At 36.3% G+C, this 15981-nt stretch overlaps 1 protein-coding gene across 4 annotated transcripts in view; it reads left to right on the forward strand.

The window, feature by feature from the left end:
* LOC127430411 (rho GTPase-activating protein 26-like) overlaps nt 1-15981 on the forward strand; it is a 180252-nt gene that overhangs the window by 133522 nt on the left and 30749 nt on the right. For all 4 annotated transcript variants that reach the window (XM_051680149.1, XM_051680148.1, XM_051680146.1 and 1 more), the window contains exons 17-19: nt 5097-5202; nt 9117-9276; nt 13622-13772. In XM_051680149.1, the coding sequence (XP_051536109.1) occupies nt 5097-5202; nt 9117-9276; nt 13622-13772 (417 nt within the window). The remainder of the gene's footprint in view (nt 1-5096; nt 5203-9116; nt 9277-13621; nt 13773-15981) is intronic.

A 15981-nucleotide genomic window follows, 5' to 3' on the forward strand; every position in this document is an offset into this window, starting at 1 on the left:
TAAAACTGACTTGGAAACTTTTTTATTTTTATTTTATTTATTATTATTATTATTATAATTTTATTTATTTATTTATTTTTTTACCAGGCCTTCATCATTAATTATTGAAAATTTTCAAAATCCTTCTATGAATAGATTGTACTGTTTTAGTCTTTTCCCCAGAACCAGACTTTCATTGTTAAACTAAATAAATCCATAATAAAAATACAAATTATTACATGTTTAGAACTATAGTAATCTAAACAAAGAGTGGAATAAACCATTTCAATATTTATTGTTGAGAAATTATTTCTATAATAAAAAAATAAAATAATAATAATAAAAAATTACTAGAAAATTACTAAAATTTCCTATGATGCATGTACATACACTGTTAGTAGACAATAAATAATTAAAAAAAAAAAAAAAAAAAAAATAGGAATCCACTAAAAGTTAAAAGTGCCCAAAAATGAAGAAACACCCAACATATACTTTTAGATGGAATACAGCATGTCACACTCCAGGACTTATCAAATCCCCTGCTGAAAAGACCAGCTTAGACCACCATGAATCTCTATTTTGTCACGCCTCCCTCGGGCTCTCCACCTCCCTCAGTGTTCTGCTCCTCTTCACCCGATTTCTAATTCACCACACCTGCACTCAATCAGTTCACTCTTCAAGGACTGCTTAAATAGGCGACTTTCACCTCAGTTTGCTGTCAAGTCTCACACCTAGGACTACTGTCTGACCATGCTGTGGTTTCCCAAGTTTATTTGAGGCCAGAAGATTTCCCTTATTGAACATTATATTGTTACCAGTTTCACTGCCTGATTCTTCAAGTTCTGTGGACTCTATTTACCCAAATACTCACCTTGATGTTCCATCGTCACCCTGAGAAGTCTACTTACCGTAACCTACCTGCTTATCTGCGTATGTTCTCCAGTGTATTGATTGCCTGTGTCATTTCATCTGTCTTCATCTCACTGTGTTTACCCTGTTTAACCTGTGACTTCATTAAACTGTCTCGCACCTGGTTTCACAACTAAACTTGTTTGGATTGAGTCCCTGACACATTTAGGTTCAGGCTGGGGTTGTGGTGTGTGTGTTTTTTTTTTTTTTTTTATCAGTGCATTAAATCATGGGTTGGCCCAGAGACTTTGCTGGGTAGTTGGCACAAGTACTGACTTGAGCTATGGTGCTCACAGGAGTTCAAATCCAGTGCCGTCTCCCAGTCCCTGAAAAATTCTTTCATCTCTACTCTCCTTTCATTACAGAGATAAAAGGCCACAAAACTATAGTAAGCCAAAAATATTGATTTTCTTCAAGCTTGATGCTAAATTGTTGTTCCTATCATGTTTAAAGTGACCTCTGTACCCCTTGTTACTGGGGATTACCAGGATGGCATGGCAGCCAGATAGATTACTCCTAATATTTCAGTGACCTTTAACAGTGCACGTCTGGTGGCTTAGCTTTGCCCTTATCAACACCGGTGTAGACATCATGTACGCTAGGTGGTGTTTCTGTGCTTTTACCACATGGCAGACAGACACTTTAACATTTAATGTATTTACAATTGTAATGTGTTTGGTGTGAATGATGTCAAAATGTGACTCGCAGACATAGAAACAAGAACTTTTGAACTGTTTCAGTGACCGCAACTGACAACTTTTTCGAATCCTGATGTGAAATGAATGAACTTAAAAATATGGATCCAGAACAGCCTCGCATGACAAGACAATGTGCCTGGCATCTATTTCCTGCTAATACACCGTAAAATACAACACCGGTTTATGCAGGATCTCTCTCTACTACACTGCAAAAAAGCAATTTTCTTAGTATCTGTCTTTTCCAGTAAGAGTATATAAACATCCATAAAATGAGATCAATTTTCTTGAATTTGCAGAATTGCATAAGATTAATTTTCAAGAGTCTCTGGAAAAAGTTAATGTTTTGGGTAAATTTAACTCCATGAGTGAACACTGCAAAAAAAAAAAAAACCCATCTAAAACAGGAGTTTAACTTGAAGTGACACTGCACAAGATATTTAAGCTTTGTTTTCAGAGACCACTATCTTGAAGTGTATTTTGGTTATTGTGTGTGTGTGTGTGTACACTGCAAAAAAAAATAATTTACTTGATCAGTTTTTGACTTGTGTCCCAGTAAAAATATCCAAGCATTCGTAAAACAGATTTATTTCGGAAGCAAAATTGTGTAAGATGAGACTTGTTTTCAAGAGTGCTTTGCGCAAAGTTCTTTTTTTTTTTTTTTTTTCCCCCAGTAAACAGAGCCTGACTGATATGGGATTTTAGAGAGGGAAAATTTACTGATATATCAGTACTGTTTGGTAACAGTTGAATGCAGACAATTAAAATAAAGAAATTCAAATAAGATATCTAAATAAACATCATTATTACTGTTTAGTATCAGTCCCATTAAAATAGCGAAAATATCAGGGGCTGGTGTATGTTACAACTTCGCCTAGTTGTGGCGTAAATGGGCACTAAGTCGCAGTTTACGCTCCGCTGAATATTTGAGCTTTGCACCATTAAATTTAGGTAGGATGTAACCCTACGTATAAACTAAATATTTACGGCAGCCTCCGACCAGGAGTAACGGATGGAATAAAGCAGACTGATATTTAATGACATCAATGAGCTCATGTTTTGGTTGACCAGCTTCAATTCTTTCGACATATATGATGGCGTTGGCATTTACACTTACATTAGAGATTAAAAAAAACTTAAGTGGCTCTTCAGCATGAATCTGATCTAACAGTGCCGTTTTCAGGGTGTGTCACCCGGTGTCAAGTTTCAACACATTCAATATATATATATATATATATATATATATAGGATATTAAAATGAATAAATTAATTTTTTTCCAGCCTGTTGTATTAGTATTTATCACCCCTCGTTTATTTTAGATACAGTTCCTATATATTATTATTTACACGGCAAATATACTATTTAATAAATCTACTTTTATTACGTATCCAATTTTAATGTCTGGAAAACCAGACTTTTAAATATTACATTTTGTAAATGCAACGACTGTTATTGTTTGGTTGAATGGGGTACCAAACTGTGAATCCTGAACAAAACAGTTTGGTGAATACATGTTTACACATTAGCTTCCACTCGGCTGACAACAATGAAAGTAGCTACGTGGTTAGCTAGTTAGCTGTAAGCTCATTGTTACGGAGAGTAAAAGATGGACTTTATTTTACTTTCCAGCATTGCTTCTCACCAACTAGGCAACAGCGAGGCATGAAATCAACACTCAACAGACACAATCCACCACCACACTGTTGTCTGCTGAGCTGCAAAAAGATGCTCTGATGTTTACCTTTCAATCTGCTGCGTTACTGACTGCACTGACAAACTATAGCTGGATAACAGCAAACAGACATGAGTGACATGGTTGTCAGGGACAGGGTTAATGTTATATTAGTTATATAAAATGATGGGGTAATTTTTTTTTTATTCACTTTCCAGTATGTATTTCACAAACTAGTTAGCAATTTAAGGAAAAGAGACCGCTCAAATCCACACCGTTTATCTCCGCCCTGTCTGCAGAACCACCGTCAGCTCAGAGTCGGAGCGTGCTCTGCTGGACAAACTATGCTATGACACCAATTCTTAAGTATTGTTTTCTGCATTATATGTTCTGAAAAAAAGTTTTCATATCGGTAAAATATCGGCCAACCGATATATCAGTCAGGCACTAGTAAACATATCTTAAAAACCCTTAAAAGAAGATAAAAGTACTTAAGAAGCAACACTGCATAAGATATTTAAACTTGTATTCAGAGATTACGATCTTGAAAATGAATGTATTTTGGGCAAATGTACAATATCATTTGTGTATACACCTTAGAGGTCCTTGGTAGACACTGCAGCAAAATAATTTTCTTCATCAGTTTTGTCTTGTTTCCCAGTAAAAATATCAAAACATACAGTATTTAAAACAGATTAAATGTAATTGAGAAGCAAAATTGTGTTAGTTGTTTTCAAGAGAATATTTAATATGTGTATTTTGTCTTTCTTTAGCGACCTTTTACATTTAAGTATAAACAAGTGAAAAAAAAAAAAATCTGCCAGTGCAGTATGACTAAAAATTATATACTTTATCTTGTTTTAAGTTTAAGAATTTTCAAGAATATGATATTTGCTGTGTTTATTTTTTCTTAACCCATTGTTTTTTTTTCTTGTTTAACCTTGTGCGACGCTGCCTCCACATGTGTGGACATTGTGTTTTGGCTTTGCTATACACAACACATTATTTAAATGAATTAAAACTGACTGAATACTGTTAACAAGACTGTACACTCTACGTCATTTAAGGGTTAAATTTCTGGCGCACCGCATCACGTGACACAACAGCATGACATAGATTTCCGTGAAGCACTACTACAGGCGCAGTATGAACAAAAGTGCCTCTGGAAAAAAAACTTGTTTGGTTATAAAGAGTAGTGTCTCTGGTTTTGTTTGATATGCCACTTTAAAAAATCCATTCATTTTTCGCGCATCAGCGCGCTGATAAATATGATGATGATGATGATGTCCACATATGTGGAAAATGGGACATTATTCCATCAAAAGTTGAAAAAAACATGTTAGTTATTTTGAACACATCTGTGGGTCATTTCGCTTCATTTTAATATACATTTTGTTGTACTGTATTTTGTTTTCACTGTACAATATGGTTCTATTAATTAACATTAGTAAATGCATTCCTAAATATTTACTGAGCATTTTCACATTGAGAATCAAAGGGTGCATCCAAAAGCTGAAAAATGTTGATTTCAGAGGCTTTATATGGAGTTAGGATGAAAATAAGGTGCATTTCTAACTGTTCTGAGACCAGTGCAGACAGACAGCACACTGGAGGTTAAGTCATTCACTAAATAGGGAGCAAGGGTGCATCCTATAGCTTCTATGCAGCTAAGTGCATTCACTCCTAAAATTCGACCAAAAGAAACAAAACTCAGAAAAAGAAACTCAACATATACTCTCTGTAAACAAATCTTTTTAACAAACACAATTTTGCTTCTTTATATAAAGGTGTTTTATTTACTTCCACTATCACTCACTTTATGTTCCTATCTTCTTCCCAGAACTGGACAATCCTGAGGCGAGGGTGGAGGAGATCCACGCCATTGTGCACCGTCTCCCGGAGAAGAATCGGCAGATGCTAGAACTTCTAATGAAACACTTGGCAAAGTAAGTTGCAGCGCTGACGCCCTGTTTTACTGTGTTACAAAAACTGTGGCGCCACAGGCCTTAGAGGATTGGCATTGTAAAAAAACTCTACCCTTTTGATGACAATAAAAGCTCTAACTTCCTTTTTGTGTTTGGCCTGCTGAAAAGAGCTGTTTGTTTTCATCCACCTGCTCTTTCTTTCCCTCCCCATTCCCATCTCCAATTTCTTCTCTGCCAGTCTAATTTGACACCTCAACCGTCGTCTATGGAGTCTGCCCTCAATGAAGCTCATGAATCAAGTACTATTTTGGAGTGTTAGGGAAACGCCTGAGTAAAATAGTTTCTTGCAAAACAGATAAGTGCAAAAGAGTTCTAACTACAGAAAAGAGCAGTAGTCCACATCCACACTAATATGTTTTTGTTTAATCACTATTTTGATTTCACTATGTTTATGCCTCTCATCCACACTGAAATGTGTTTTCCTTCACTGAAAATGGAGTGTTTTGAAAACGCTCTCCTTTTCTGCATACTTTGAAAACCCATGTTGTTAGGAAATTGAAAACAGAATTTCCTGACCAAACCAAACCATTAGTGTGGATGTGGCCAAAGTCTCTCTAGCAAGTCAGGCCATATTTGGAACACTCTCGGGAGGCTATTTCCAGTCATGTCAGTGCAGCTCCTATCTATTTGAATGGAGAAAAACTAAAATCTCAAATACGGTTGGTCAGGATTACAATCAAATAACATATTCCAAATCAGCAATAAAATCTGACAATACTGGTATCATAAATTGTGCTTCTTTACCTCAGATTACGTTAAAGAAATGCAATTTTCCTGGCTTGTATAGCTAATGCGCATGCACGTTCTTAAGTTGATTGACAGGCAATGTCTGTATCTAAAGGCGATTGGCTCTTTTACCTGTAAGGCAGGACTTCCTTACTACATCCGTTGACCGTTGGGCGCTCAGAGCTCCTTGGCTGGGCGTTCCAATTTGTCCTATTCATTTTAATAGAAGTGGCCTGTCTCTCCTAAATAGTCTCTGATATGGCAATACACCTTGCGTACACCGGATGCGAGCGTCCAACGAATCAAAAGCATATCTTTCCTATTATTATCAATGACACTGGCTACGCTGGAAGCGTTTGTTGCAGTGTGTCATGCAGGGTTATTACGTTCTTTAAGGAGTTTTAGTTAAATTCATTTTAGTGTTCGTTATTTTTGACTCTATGACAAAAACTAAAATTAATTTGTGGTGAATTTTATTTTTACTTATTTTTTGAGTCATGAATCTGTACATTTGTTTAGTTTCAGTTTCTCCAAATATGTTTTTTTTTTATTTTATTTGCATTAACAAAAATGCTTTCGATTTTCTTTGTTATTGTTAATGATAATAACACTGATTAGAGGATGTTGAACTTCAGTATCCCACTTTCTTTATTTACTAATACTCTTTTATTCAAGCACTGTGTAACATTGGCTGGCAACAAGGTAGATGGGCGTGGTGACTTGATGTGGTTACGTGGCAAGACATGGAAACATGGTGAAACAAGGTGTGGGGCATGGTCTGGTGAAAGCATGGTGTGAAGCATGAGACCAGGGTGGAGCCTGTGGGGGGTGGAACCATGAGAGGCTCGAGGGGCGAAACCATGGAGAACTGGATACCCAGAGAGTAGCTGAAGACTGAAAGGGCCAGGGTGGAGCTGGAGGCAGGGAGAACCAAGGCGGCGCTGGAGGTTCGGAGGAGTAAGGCGGAGCTGGGGGGATCGGACGACTGAGGCGGAGCCTATGGGGCTGAGGACCAAGGCGGAGCTGTAGGGATGGAGGTCCCCGGTGGAGCTGAAGGATCGGAGAGATGAGGTGTAGCCAGAGGATCGGAGAGCCAAGGTGGAGCCAGGTGACCGACAGACCAAGGAGGAGCTGGAGGGACGAGGGACCCCGGTAAAGCCAATAGGCTGAAGGACCGCGGTGGAGCCGAGGGAACGTAGAGCCGAGGTGATGTAGAGGGATCAACAGGCCAAGGCGGAGTCCAGGGCTCGGAGGGTCTAGGCGGAGTCAGAGGTTCGAAAGTACTCCGTGTCTGGGATATCTCAGAGGGTGAGGATCGAACCGGTGGCTTGGGGGGAACCGGCTGATCAGGAGAACTCAGGGTGGGCACAAGGATGGGAACCAATTCCAACTCAAATAGCCCAGTGAGACATGGCTCTGGAACGGACGAGGTTTGCAACGCTGGCTCTGGGACAGATGAGGCTTGCAACGCTGGTTCGTTTGGCCGTGGCAGATGTGGGCATTGGCTCGTTGAACGTGGCAGGCTTGGGCATTGGCTTGTTGACCAGAGGTGAGCCTGAGACATTGAATGGAGCAGACTGAAGCTTGGCTGTGTCATGGCATGGAGCAGTCTCTTCGGCGCGGATGTGACCTGGCATGGAGCAGGCTCCGGAGCGGCTGTGACCTGGCATGGAGCAGGCTCAGGCTCCGGGGCAGAAGGTGGCGCAAGCTCGGCGGCCATGACGTGGAACTCTGGCTTGGCGTCCACCTCCCCCACAGTGAACGATGAACCATATATTAGTAGGACATGGTCGATATACTGAACCAGGCTGTGTCTGACCACCTGGCATCAGGGAAGAGATTGGCTCATTCAGTCCAAAGCGAAAGTAGTCCTTGAAGGCAATCTCATTAAAATTGACCCTGCAGGCTAGAGCACAAAAATTATCAACATATTCCTCAATGGAAAATTTTTCCTGGCATAGGTGAAGTAACTGAATCGCTGGGTTCACCTTGGTGGGTCGAGTATTCTGTAACGTTGGCTGGCAACAAGGTAGACGCAGAGACGATGACAATGAAGTGCGATGATCCCAAGTGCAGTTTATTTACAAAAGTGATATCCAAGAACCCTCACTTTAAATGTGAACAAAACATAAACATGAACTTTACTTAACTAAACTTGGCTTGACTATAGAACCAACAATACTCGACCATGGACAATGGCAAACATGAGGGTTAAATACTTGGACTAGGGAGAAGACATGACAATGAAATCCAATGAACATTTAGGACTCTAAACAAGATAATGAGACTGCTAACAACCCAATGAAACAATGAACCAATGGGGACAAGACACAAGAACATGGGAAACACATGACAAGATCACATGACAAGGAAACAGGAACAAACATGGCATGGAACAAATGTATCAAAGTAAAAGATATGAACAACATCACCTACAACGCTGACACGCTGGTTTTGAATGCTCGAGTGCAAACTCACAGGTTGCCTTCAGTACATGTTTGAAAAAGATTTTGTAGTGTGAGATTCGAATGAATTTCTTTAGTCACAACCAGTTGCTCAAGAGCTTTTAGATTCTGACAGCCACGAATAATCAGTGTTGAGCTAATAAATGCTTGATAATGAATTATTACCTATATGCTGTTTGACAGATACAAGGAATAATCGTAAACCAGACTGATGGTTTGGCAACTCTATTGCTTATTCAGCTCGTACGTAGAGCAGCAGTTTGGCACAATTCATTGTGATTCTGTCGACAATGAGTCATCGTTTGCATCGTTTGTTTAATTTGCTCATCAAATCCTCACTCTAGGGACATTTGAGTGTGATTTTATGTTAATTTGCCGCAGTGAGCTGCCAAACAACCAGAGTATGCAAATGAATTTAAGAAGCAACAGAAAATGTAGCAATATTTACTGTACTGTAATTAGAAAGAGATGGTGTAGCTGATTGATTAAAGATAGCACATCTTAGGTCGATAAACTGAAATTATTTTAAAAGCAAAGTTTAAACGAAGCGTGTACATTGAGCGGTTTGTGCTGAATGGATTGCAGAGGTTTAATATGTTAGAAGTTTTGGAAAACCTCTCACCTGAATGTCTGAGGAATAACAATAAGATGAATTCAAAAGTGTTTCTCTCTCTCTCTCTCCAGTGTGGCCAATCACCACCAGCAGAATCTGATGACGGTCGCTAACCTCGGAGTCGTGTTCGGCCCAACACTCTTGAGACCCCAGGAGGAGACAGTGGCCGCCATCATGGACATCAAGTTCCAGAACATAGTTGTAGAAATCCTCATCGAAAATCATGAACGGGTATGTTTACTCAAAGGGGTTAGTTCAACCGACAAAACAAAAAAATACAATTTTGTCATCATGTATGCAACCTCATGTAATTCCAAACACATTATTAGTGGCAAAATTGTTTGGTGTGTTGGAATTGACGCCACAACTGTGGGACAGTCGTCATTTTTAAAGATTGATAGAAATCATTTTCACACATTAAATATTGAAATGGTTTATGTTTATATCACTCTTTGTTTAGATTATTATTCTTATAAACATGGATTCTTTTTTACAGTTTAATATTGAAAGTCTGGGTCTGGGACAAGCCTAAAACAACACAATCTGTACATATAAGGCATTTGAAAAGTGCCAAAATGAAATGATGAAGGTCTGGTAAAAAACAGTTTATTAGTGTGTTCTTCATGTAACAAAAAAGAAAAAAAGTTGAAATCTGTTTGTTTTATTAAAAATCAATCCCTGAGACATGAAAATGCCCGAGACACCCATGTATACCCAAATCAAGGAGGCATGTAAGTATATAGGTTTATCATCTTTTCATCGCACCCCGTCTACGTTCAAGAGTTACAGTATAATAGATAAATGGCTCATTATGTGTAACTGTTCCTGACCACATTTACCCTAATGGTGTTTTACGAGTGGTTTTGCTCACACAGAAGTGTGAATGGATTGGAATGAGTACATCCTTTGTTTTGATTCAGTTTGCCTCTTTAAGGGGCTCGCTCAGCCCATGTTTGCTGTAACAGGTAACTTCAATGCTAGCGGGACTTAAAGGTAAAGAGGCTTAGAGTGGGTCACCATGGCAATATGCAAATAGTCTCAAAGGCGTCCTTTAACCTGACATATGCATCACTTGACACATTGCCGCTCCCCCCGCTTGAGATTAAGAGAAGACAATAGGGAAATATGGGTAAAACTTCACAATAAGTTTCCATTTGTTAACATTATTTAACAACATTAGTTTACATGAACTAACAATGATGATACTTTTACAGCATTTGTTAATCACAGTTAATGTTAATTTCAAAATATACTAATACATTTTTTAAATCAAAAGTTGTGTTTGTTAACATTAGTTAATGCACTCTAACATGAACTAACAATGAACAATTGTGTTTCTATTAACTAACATTAACAAAGATTAATAAATGTTGTAAAAAAAAATGTATTGTTTGATCATAATACTTAATACATGAACTAATGTTAACGAATTGAACCTCATTGTAAAGTGTTACTGAAATATGGATTTATTAGTGTTTGCTACATTATATATATATATATATTAGCCTTTTTTTTTAAGAGTTAAGCATTTTAATTTCATAATAAAATTCCATAAAATTGAATTGAGAAATATTTAACACAATTATAATTGAATAAAACATTCTTAAAGATAAATTCAGTTAAATTTGCTGAAATTTTGTTATGAAATAAAAATGTGTAAATCTTAAAAATAGGCACAGACTATATTCCATGCTTTCTGAAGCCATATGAGAGATTTGTGTGAGAAAGCTGACAAAATTTAAGATATTATGCACTGAAAATGTTCACTGTGTTCCTTTCACTGCAAAAACATTTTATTTTCTTACTGAGTAGTATTTTTGTATTGTTGTCCAGTACAAATATTTAAATGCTTTTAAAAAAGATACATTAAGAAGCAAAATGACAGATAAAAAGGTATTTTATCTTGTTTTCAGAGAAATCTAGCAAAGTTTTGTTACAAATATGCTTATTACCAGAATGTTTTTTTTTTTTTTTTTTTTTAAATTATGAAAGAGAAAAACTAAAAAACTTGATTAAAAGGGAAAATATTTATTTTTCTTACCCAATGGAGAAAAATAAGACCTATACTTGGTGATTTTTTTTTCTTTTCTCTTTTTTTTTTTTTTTTGCATTGTAGCTCACTAGTCAAACTCAGTTGTGAGATCAATGATTTTTAACCTTATTGACGTCAAACCTGGAGCCTGTACAATGAATCCTGTTTCAGTGGCCAGCCAGGCAATTTTTAGTTTAGTTTGCATCAACCCTGGGTTTTAGGTACCATGAAAGTGGGTCAGCCTTTACAACTTGCGCTCCATGGCTAACCTGTTCATAGCAGGATTTGTTCTGGGTAACAAATCGCTAACATATGCTGAACCAGTCAGCTGTGATTTGTGACATCTCTGACGAAATGAAGTCACTCCCCCGTGTCTCTTAAAGTGAACTTTACAGAAAAAAAAAAAAAAAACACAAAATCCAACTCTTCATGATAAATTATTTATTGGAGAGTCTAAATATACATTTTTGGCAGATCTTTTATTTTATTTTATTTAAATACACTATAATTGTCTTTCATTTAATTACTCGCCATAAAATAGCTCTGAAAATATAAACATAAATATAATATTAGGCTTTCTATAAAAGAGCTAGTATGAGTAAATATAATACCTGCCAATAATGATCAATTTTAAAAGATTAAAAATTAAACACTCCACAAGATGGCTATAGAAAAATTGATTATGAATCAGATTTCATGTGAAGTTCAATATAAGCAGTTGGGTACAATGGGGTAAAATTGATTTTCTCCCAAAACACTAAATAGCATCAAAAACTACCACAGTACTTTCCTAAAAACCTGTTTGTCACTATGAACTGCAAAATTTTCCTGGTCCATGAGATCCTTGCGTGTGGTGTCTATAGGTTGATTTTTAGGCAATTCAATCTGTTTTTTTTATATATATATTTTTAAAACGTTGCAAATTTATGTAGCTAATGAAAATGCCTGAAATTAACATTTTTTCTGAGACAAAATACTTATTTATCATTTTCAGTTTTGTTTAAGGTCATTAAATCAAACATTTTTCAATAACTGTCCAATAAGTGGAAGGATTGTATTTGGGGTAAAAAGCCCCCTTGTTGCAGGGGCTAAAGGCCCCTATTAAACACACTGATTTTCTTAAGTGGGTGAATAGATTTGTTATGAAAAATGTTCAAAGTGGGCTCACATTGACTCATCCAATCATAATAGAGATGAGTTTGTTTATAGAATACTTGAGATGTAATAAAATGCCAAATGTGTTTGAAAATAACAGGAAATATTTGGCTTTTTTCTGAAGTAGTTATTTTGAGTAAGCATCATCTTAATGTGTTATTCAAAAAAGCATCTTGCTGTCTCAAAATGATTTGCATTAGTTGAAAATTTTTGCCCTATAACTGTTGCCCCAGTATCTACACAATATCACTTTAAACCCCCTAGGGGCCTTTTACCCCAAGTGAGGGGTAAAAGGCTCCCTCACCACCCTTTTTTTTTTTTTTACTGAATTTTAATCGAAATAACCTTCCGTTATTATTTCTTTTCACACAAATGATGTTGCTCCATCAATATAAAAAAATAAATAAATACTTTTTTTCGACCTTGAAACATTTTGTGACCAGAAAAAAAGCAGAATTTAATTAAAGGGTGCCTTTAACACCGTTGTACCCTACACAAAATATGTCTTAAAATAAAAATATGTCTAATTATTGCATGCCAGTTATTGCAAACAGATACAGTATTCCGAGTGCTCACTTGTTTCTTCATAATTGGACAGTGACCCTTTGTGCTGTGTAAATCATGAGTTTTAATTCTTCATGATTTCATGGTAAGATCTTGTGCAGTGTTAATGAGTTTTAATTATTCACATTTTTATAACAATCTCTTGTTGTGCTGTTTAAATGTATTTAAATTCTTCATATATTCATAATGACTGGCCTTTAGCGGCAAGGTAAATCCCGCCGGGAAGTGAATCTGTACTCTTTCTCTCCGTGTTTCACGTGATTAGCTGTTCGCTGCAAATGTCACTCATTCATGTGCACGCACATGTGAACCAATCTTAAACTCAGTATCAAAGCCTGAGTTGATGAGCAGCATCATGGTACCAATCAAGTTTGTTCAACGTGCTTCATGGTACAGGCCCCTGGTGCTATGCGCCATCATGCAACATATTTGAATAAAAACAAATGTTAATGAGATTTGAGAACTAGAACAGAGAGAACATTTTTCAGCTAATTTTGTTTTCGGTCTGTTTGTTACACATGTACCACTGCTTCAGAAGTCTTTTATATATCACACGAGTCATATTGTACTTTACTGATGCTTTCTGAAGTTTAAAGAGAGCTTTTTTTATTTGGGTTCCACGGTGGAAAGAAAGTCATATAAGTTTGGAGTGATAGGGTGAGTAAATCGTGACAGAATTTTAATTTTTGGAGGAGCTATCCTCTAACGTTCTTTCAGGATTCCTATGACCAGATACTAAAAACAGTAGCAGCCTTTTCAGTCTGGACTATTTTTGTAGAGACACCCCAGCTCCATGCTGATTTGAAGTGTCTTTTCACTGTGCAGATCTTCAAAGACATGCCGGTGTCTGGAGGAGGACAGGGCAACTCCCTGCTCAACCTGCCCAGGAGGAGGAGTGCAGACAGCAAAGCCCCGTCCTGCAGCGAGAGACCCCTCACACTCTTCCACACCCCCATATTCACAGAGAAAGACAGAGGTACACCAGCAAATGCTTTATTTTAAAATACTTCAATTGATAATTATTAAAGGAATAGTTCACCTGAAAATAAAATTTCTGTCATAATTTACTCTGATGTTGTTCATGTCGCACAGAAGGAGATATTTTAAAGAATATCACGGCCTATCTATTTAATATAATGGCAGTTGAGAGCGACTCACTTTAAAGCTTTAAAAAGGACCCAAAGTATCTGAACCCTTATGAACTGTTCATCATTAAATCACGTTCCAGTTGTTCCCGGTCAAAAGTGACCGGAAACAATAAACGTGTTTTTTTTTTTTTACAATTTTTTTTTATTGTTATGAAAGAAATGTAACAACTCCTAATTAAATCATGTAAAAACACTAAAGTTGTGCATTTTGGATATTTAGACCTTATGTTTTTATTTACCTATATGACCTTGAACTTGTGTGTGTTTTGCAGTTTCACAACTTCATTTTCTGCATTGTGGCTGTTTTTTAGATTTTATATAATAAAATAAATAAAATAAATAAAAAAAAAAATCTTAAATTTGTATTGTTTCCCCTTCATTTCCTATGGCGGTCACTTTTGACCGAGAACAGTATAAGTGTAAAAAAAAAAAAAATTTCCCCTACCACTTAGACTGGTCGAATCAACTCCAATCTCTTTGTATGTGTTCAGATATCAGATGGACGAAAAGTCACCAAGTCTATTACCCGTCTGATAAAAGAAACCAGTTTTATTGAAGAAACAAAATTGATTTCTGTCAAAAATGACTGAACAGTACATGAGGATTAAAAGTAGTCCATGTGACTTGTGCATCATATTACAAGTATTCTGAAGGCATAGAGTAGCTTTTGGTGAGAAACAACCCAAATTATTCGTTAGGGTCCTTTTTTTTAAGCTTTAAAGTGGTTGCCATCACATGCAATGGTATTGCAAAGACAGAACGCGATATTCATTAAAACATTTAATTTTGTATGTAGCATAAGATATATATTAATCAAAAATATAATTCTCATTACTGTAAAGATAATTAAATAGTGTATTTCTACATTATGATAGTATTTGTTTTACTGCCTTTAATTTATGCTGTTTTATTATTAAATTTTTTTTGTGATGGTATTACAGTAATGTTTTTAATAGAAATGTGGTCAAAAAATTATTGCATTACAGAAAGGATCTAATGAGAATCATCATAGGAGAATAATGAAAATTCAAACATATGTAAAAATGGATGGACAAATTGCAGTAATGAAGATTTCGGGGGGAAAATGTGCCTAAATATTATGAAAATAGCAATAGAGTGTAATACATGTTAATGATCTTTAAAATAGGCTTCAATTCAAACAAAAAATTTACATTCTGTCCTTCATGACTGTGCGGTAGTGCAAAGGGCGGCTTTTCAGTTCTAGGTCTATAAATCATCTATACATCATATTTGTGCTACAAACACCAATTATAAAAATAATTTCAAGTTTGTACGGCTTCCACCAGACGCCATCCTGCTCGCAACTACTGTAAAAACATTTAGCTTCCAACCCCTGAAGGGCATGTGACGAATAACTTTAATAGTTCACCAGGATTAGACGCCATTGTTTTTTTCCCTTATTATCTGAAGACATGAGTCAGCAACAGTAAAACTTGACGAAATACAAGCCGCAATTCAAGGAAACACAAATCACCAAAACCTACCAGACAATGATTTATCCACAGGCCAAGTGTTAGGGATGGTTCACCCAAAGTTACGTGCCAGTCAGAATGTATTACTCACAATGGAAATATGTTGTTGCTGCCGTTGCAATGCACCACACTGAATGCAATATAATAAACAGTTTTATAATCAGAGTATTGTGAACAGTCTGTAAAGCATGAAGAATAGTAACTTTTAAACTAATACTTAATTATACCAGCACTCATTCTAGTGCGATTGTTTCAGGAGCTCAAGCTTTTAAAGCAGCATTCCTCACATGTTGTATATTCTTTTTTTGATAAATTGTGCACATATATGTATGATACTTAAAAAAAAAAAAAAAAAAAGAAATAATTTTTTTTAATAAAACTTTGGTAAAGTTTGATACACATCGCAAAATAAAACCATGTTTTCGTCGAATAAATGTATACTGTATGCTATTTCAGTCAGAGTACAATGGACTAAAAATTACATGACAAAATACATTTTATGGACGTTCTCTTCAAATGACCGGAAAAAAAAAGAAATAAACTG

Source organism: Myxocyprinus asiaticus, chromosome 40 (assembly GCF_019703515.2).
Source record: "Myxocyprinus asiaticus isolate MX2 ecotype Aquarium Trade chromosome 40, UBuf_Myxa_2, whole genome shotgun sequence".
NCBI lineage: Eukaryota > Metazoa > Chordata > Actinopteri > Cypriniformes > Catostomidae > Myxocyprinus > Myxocyprinus asiaticus.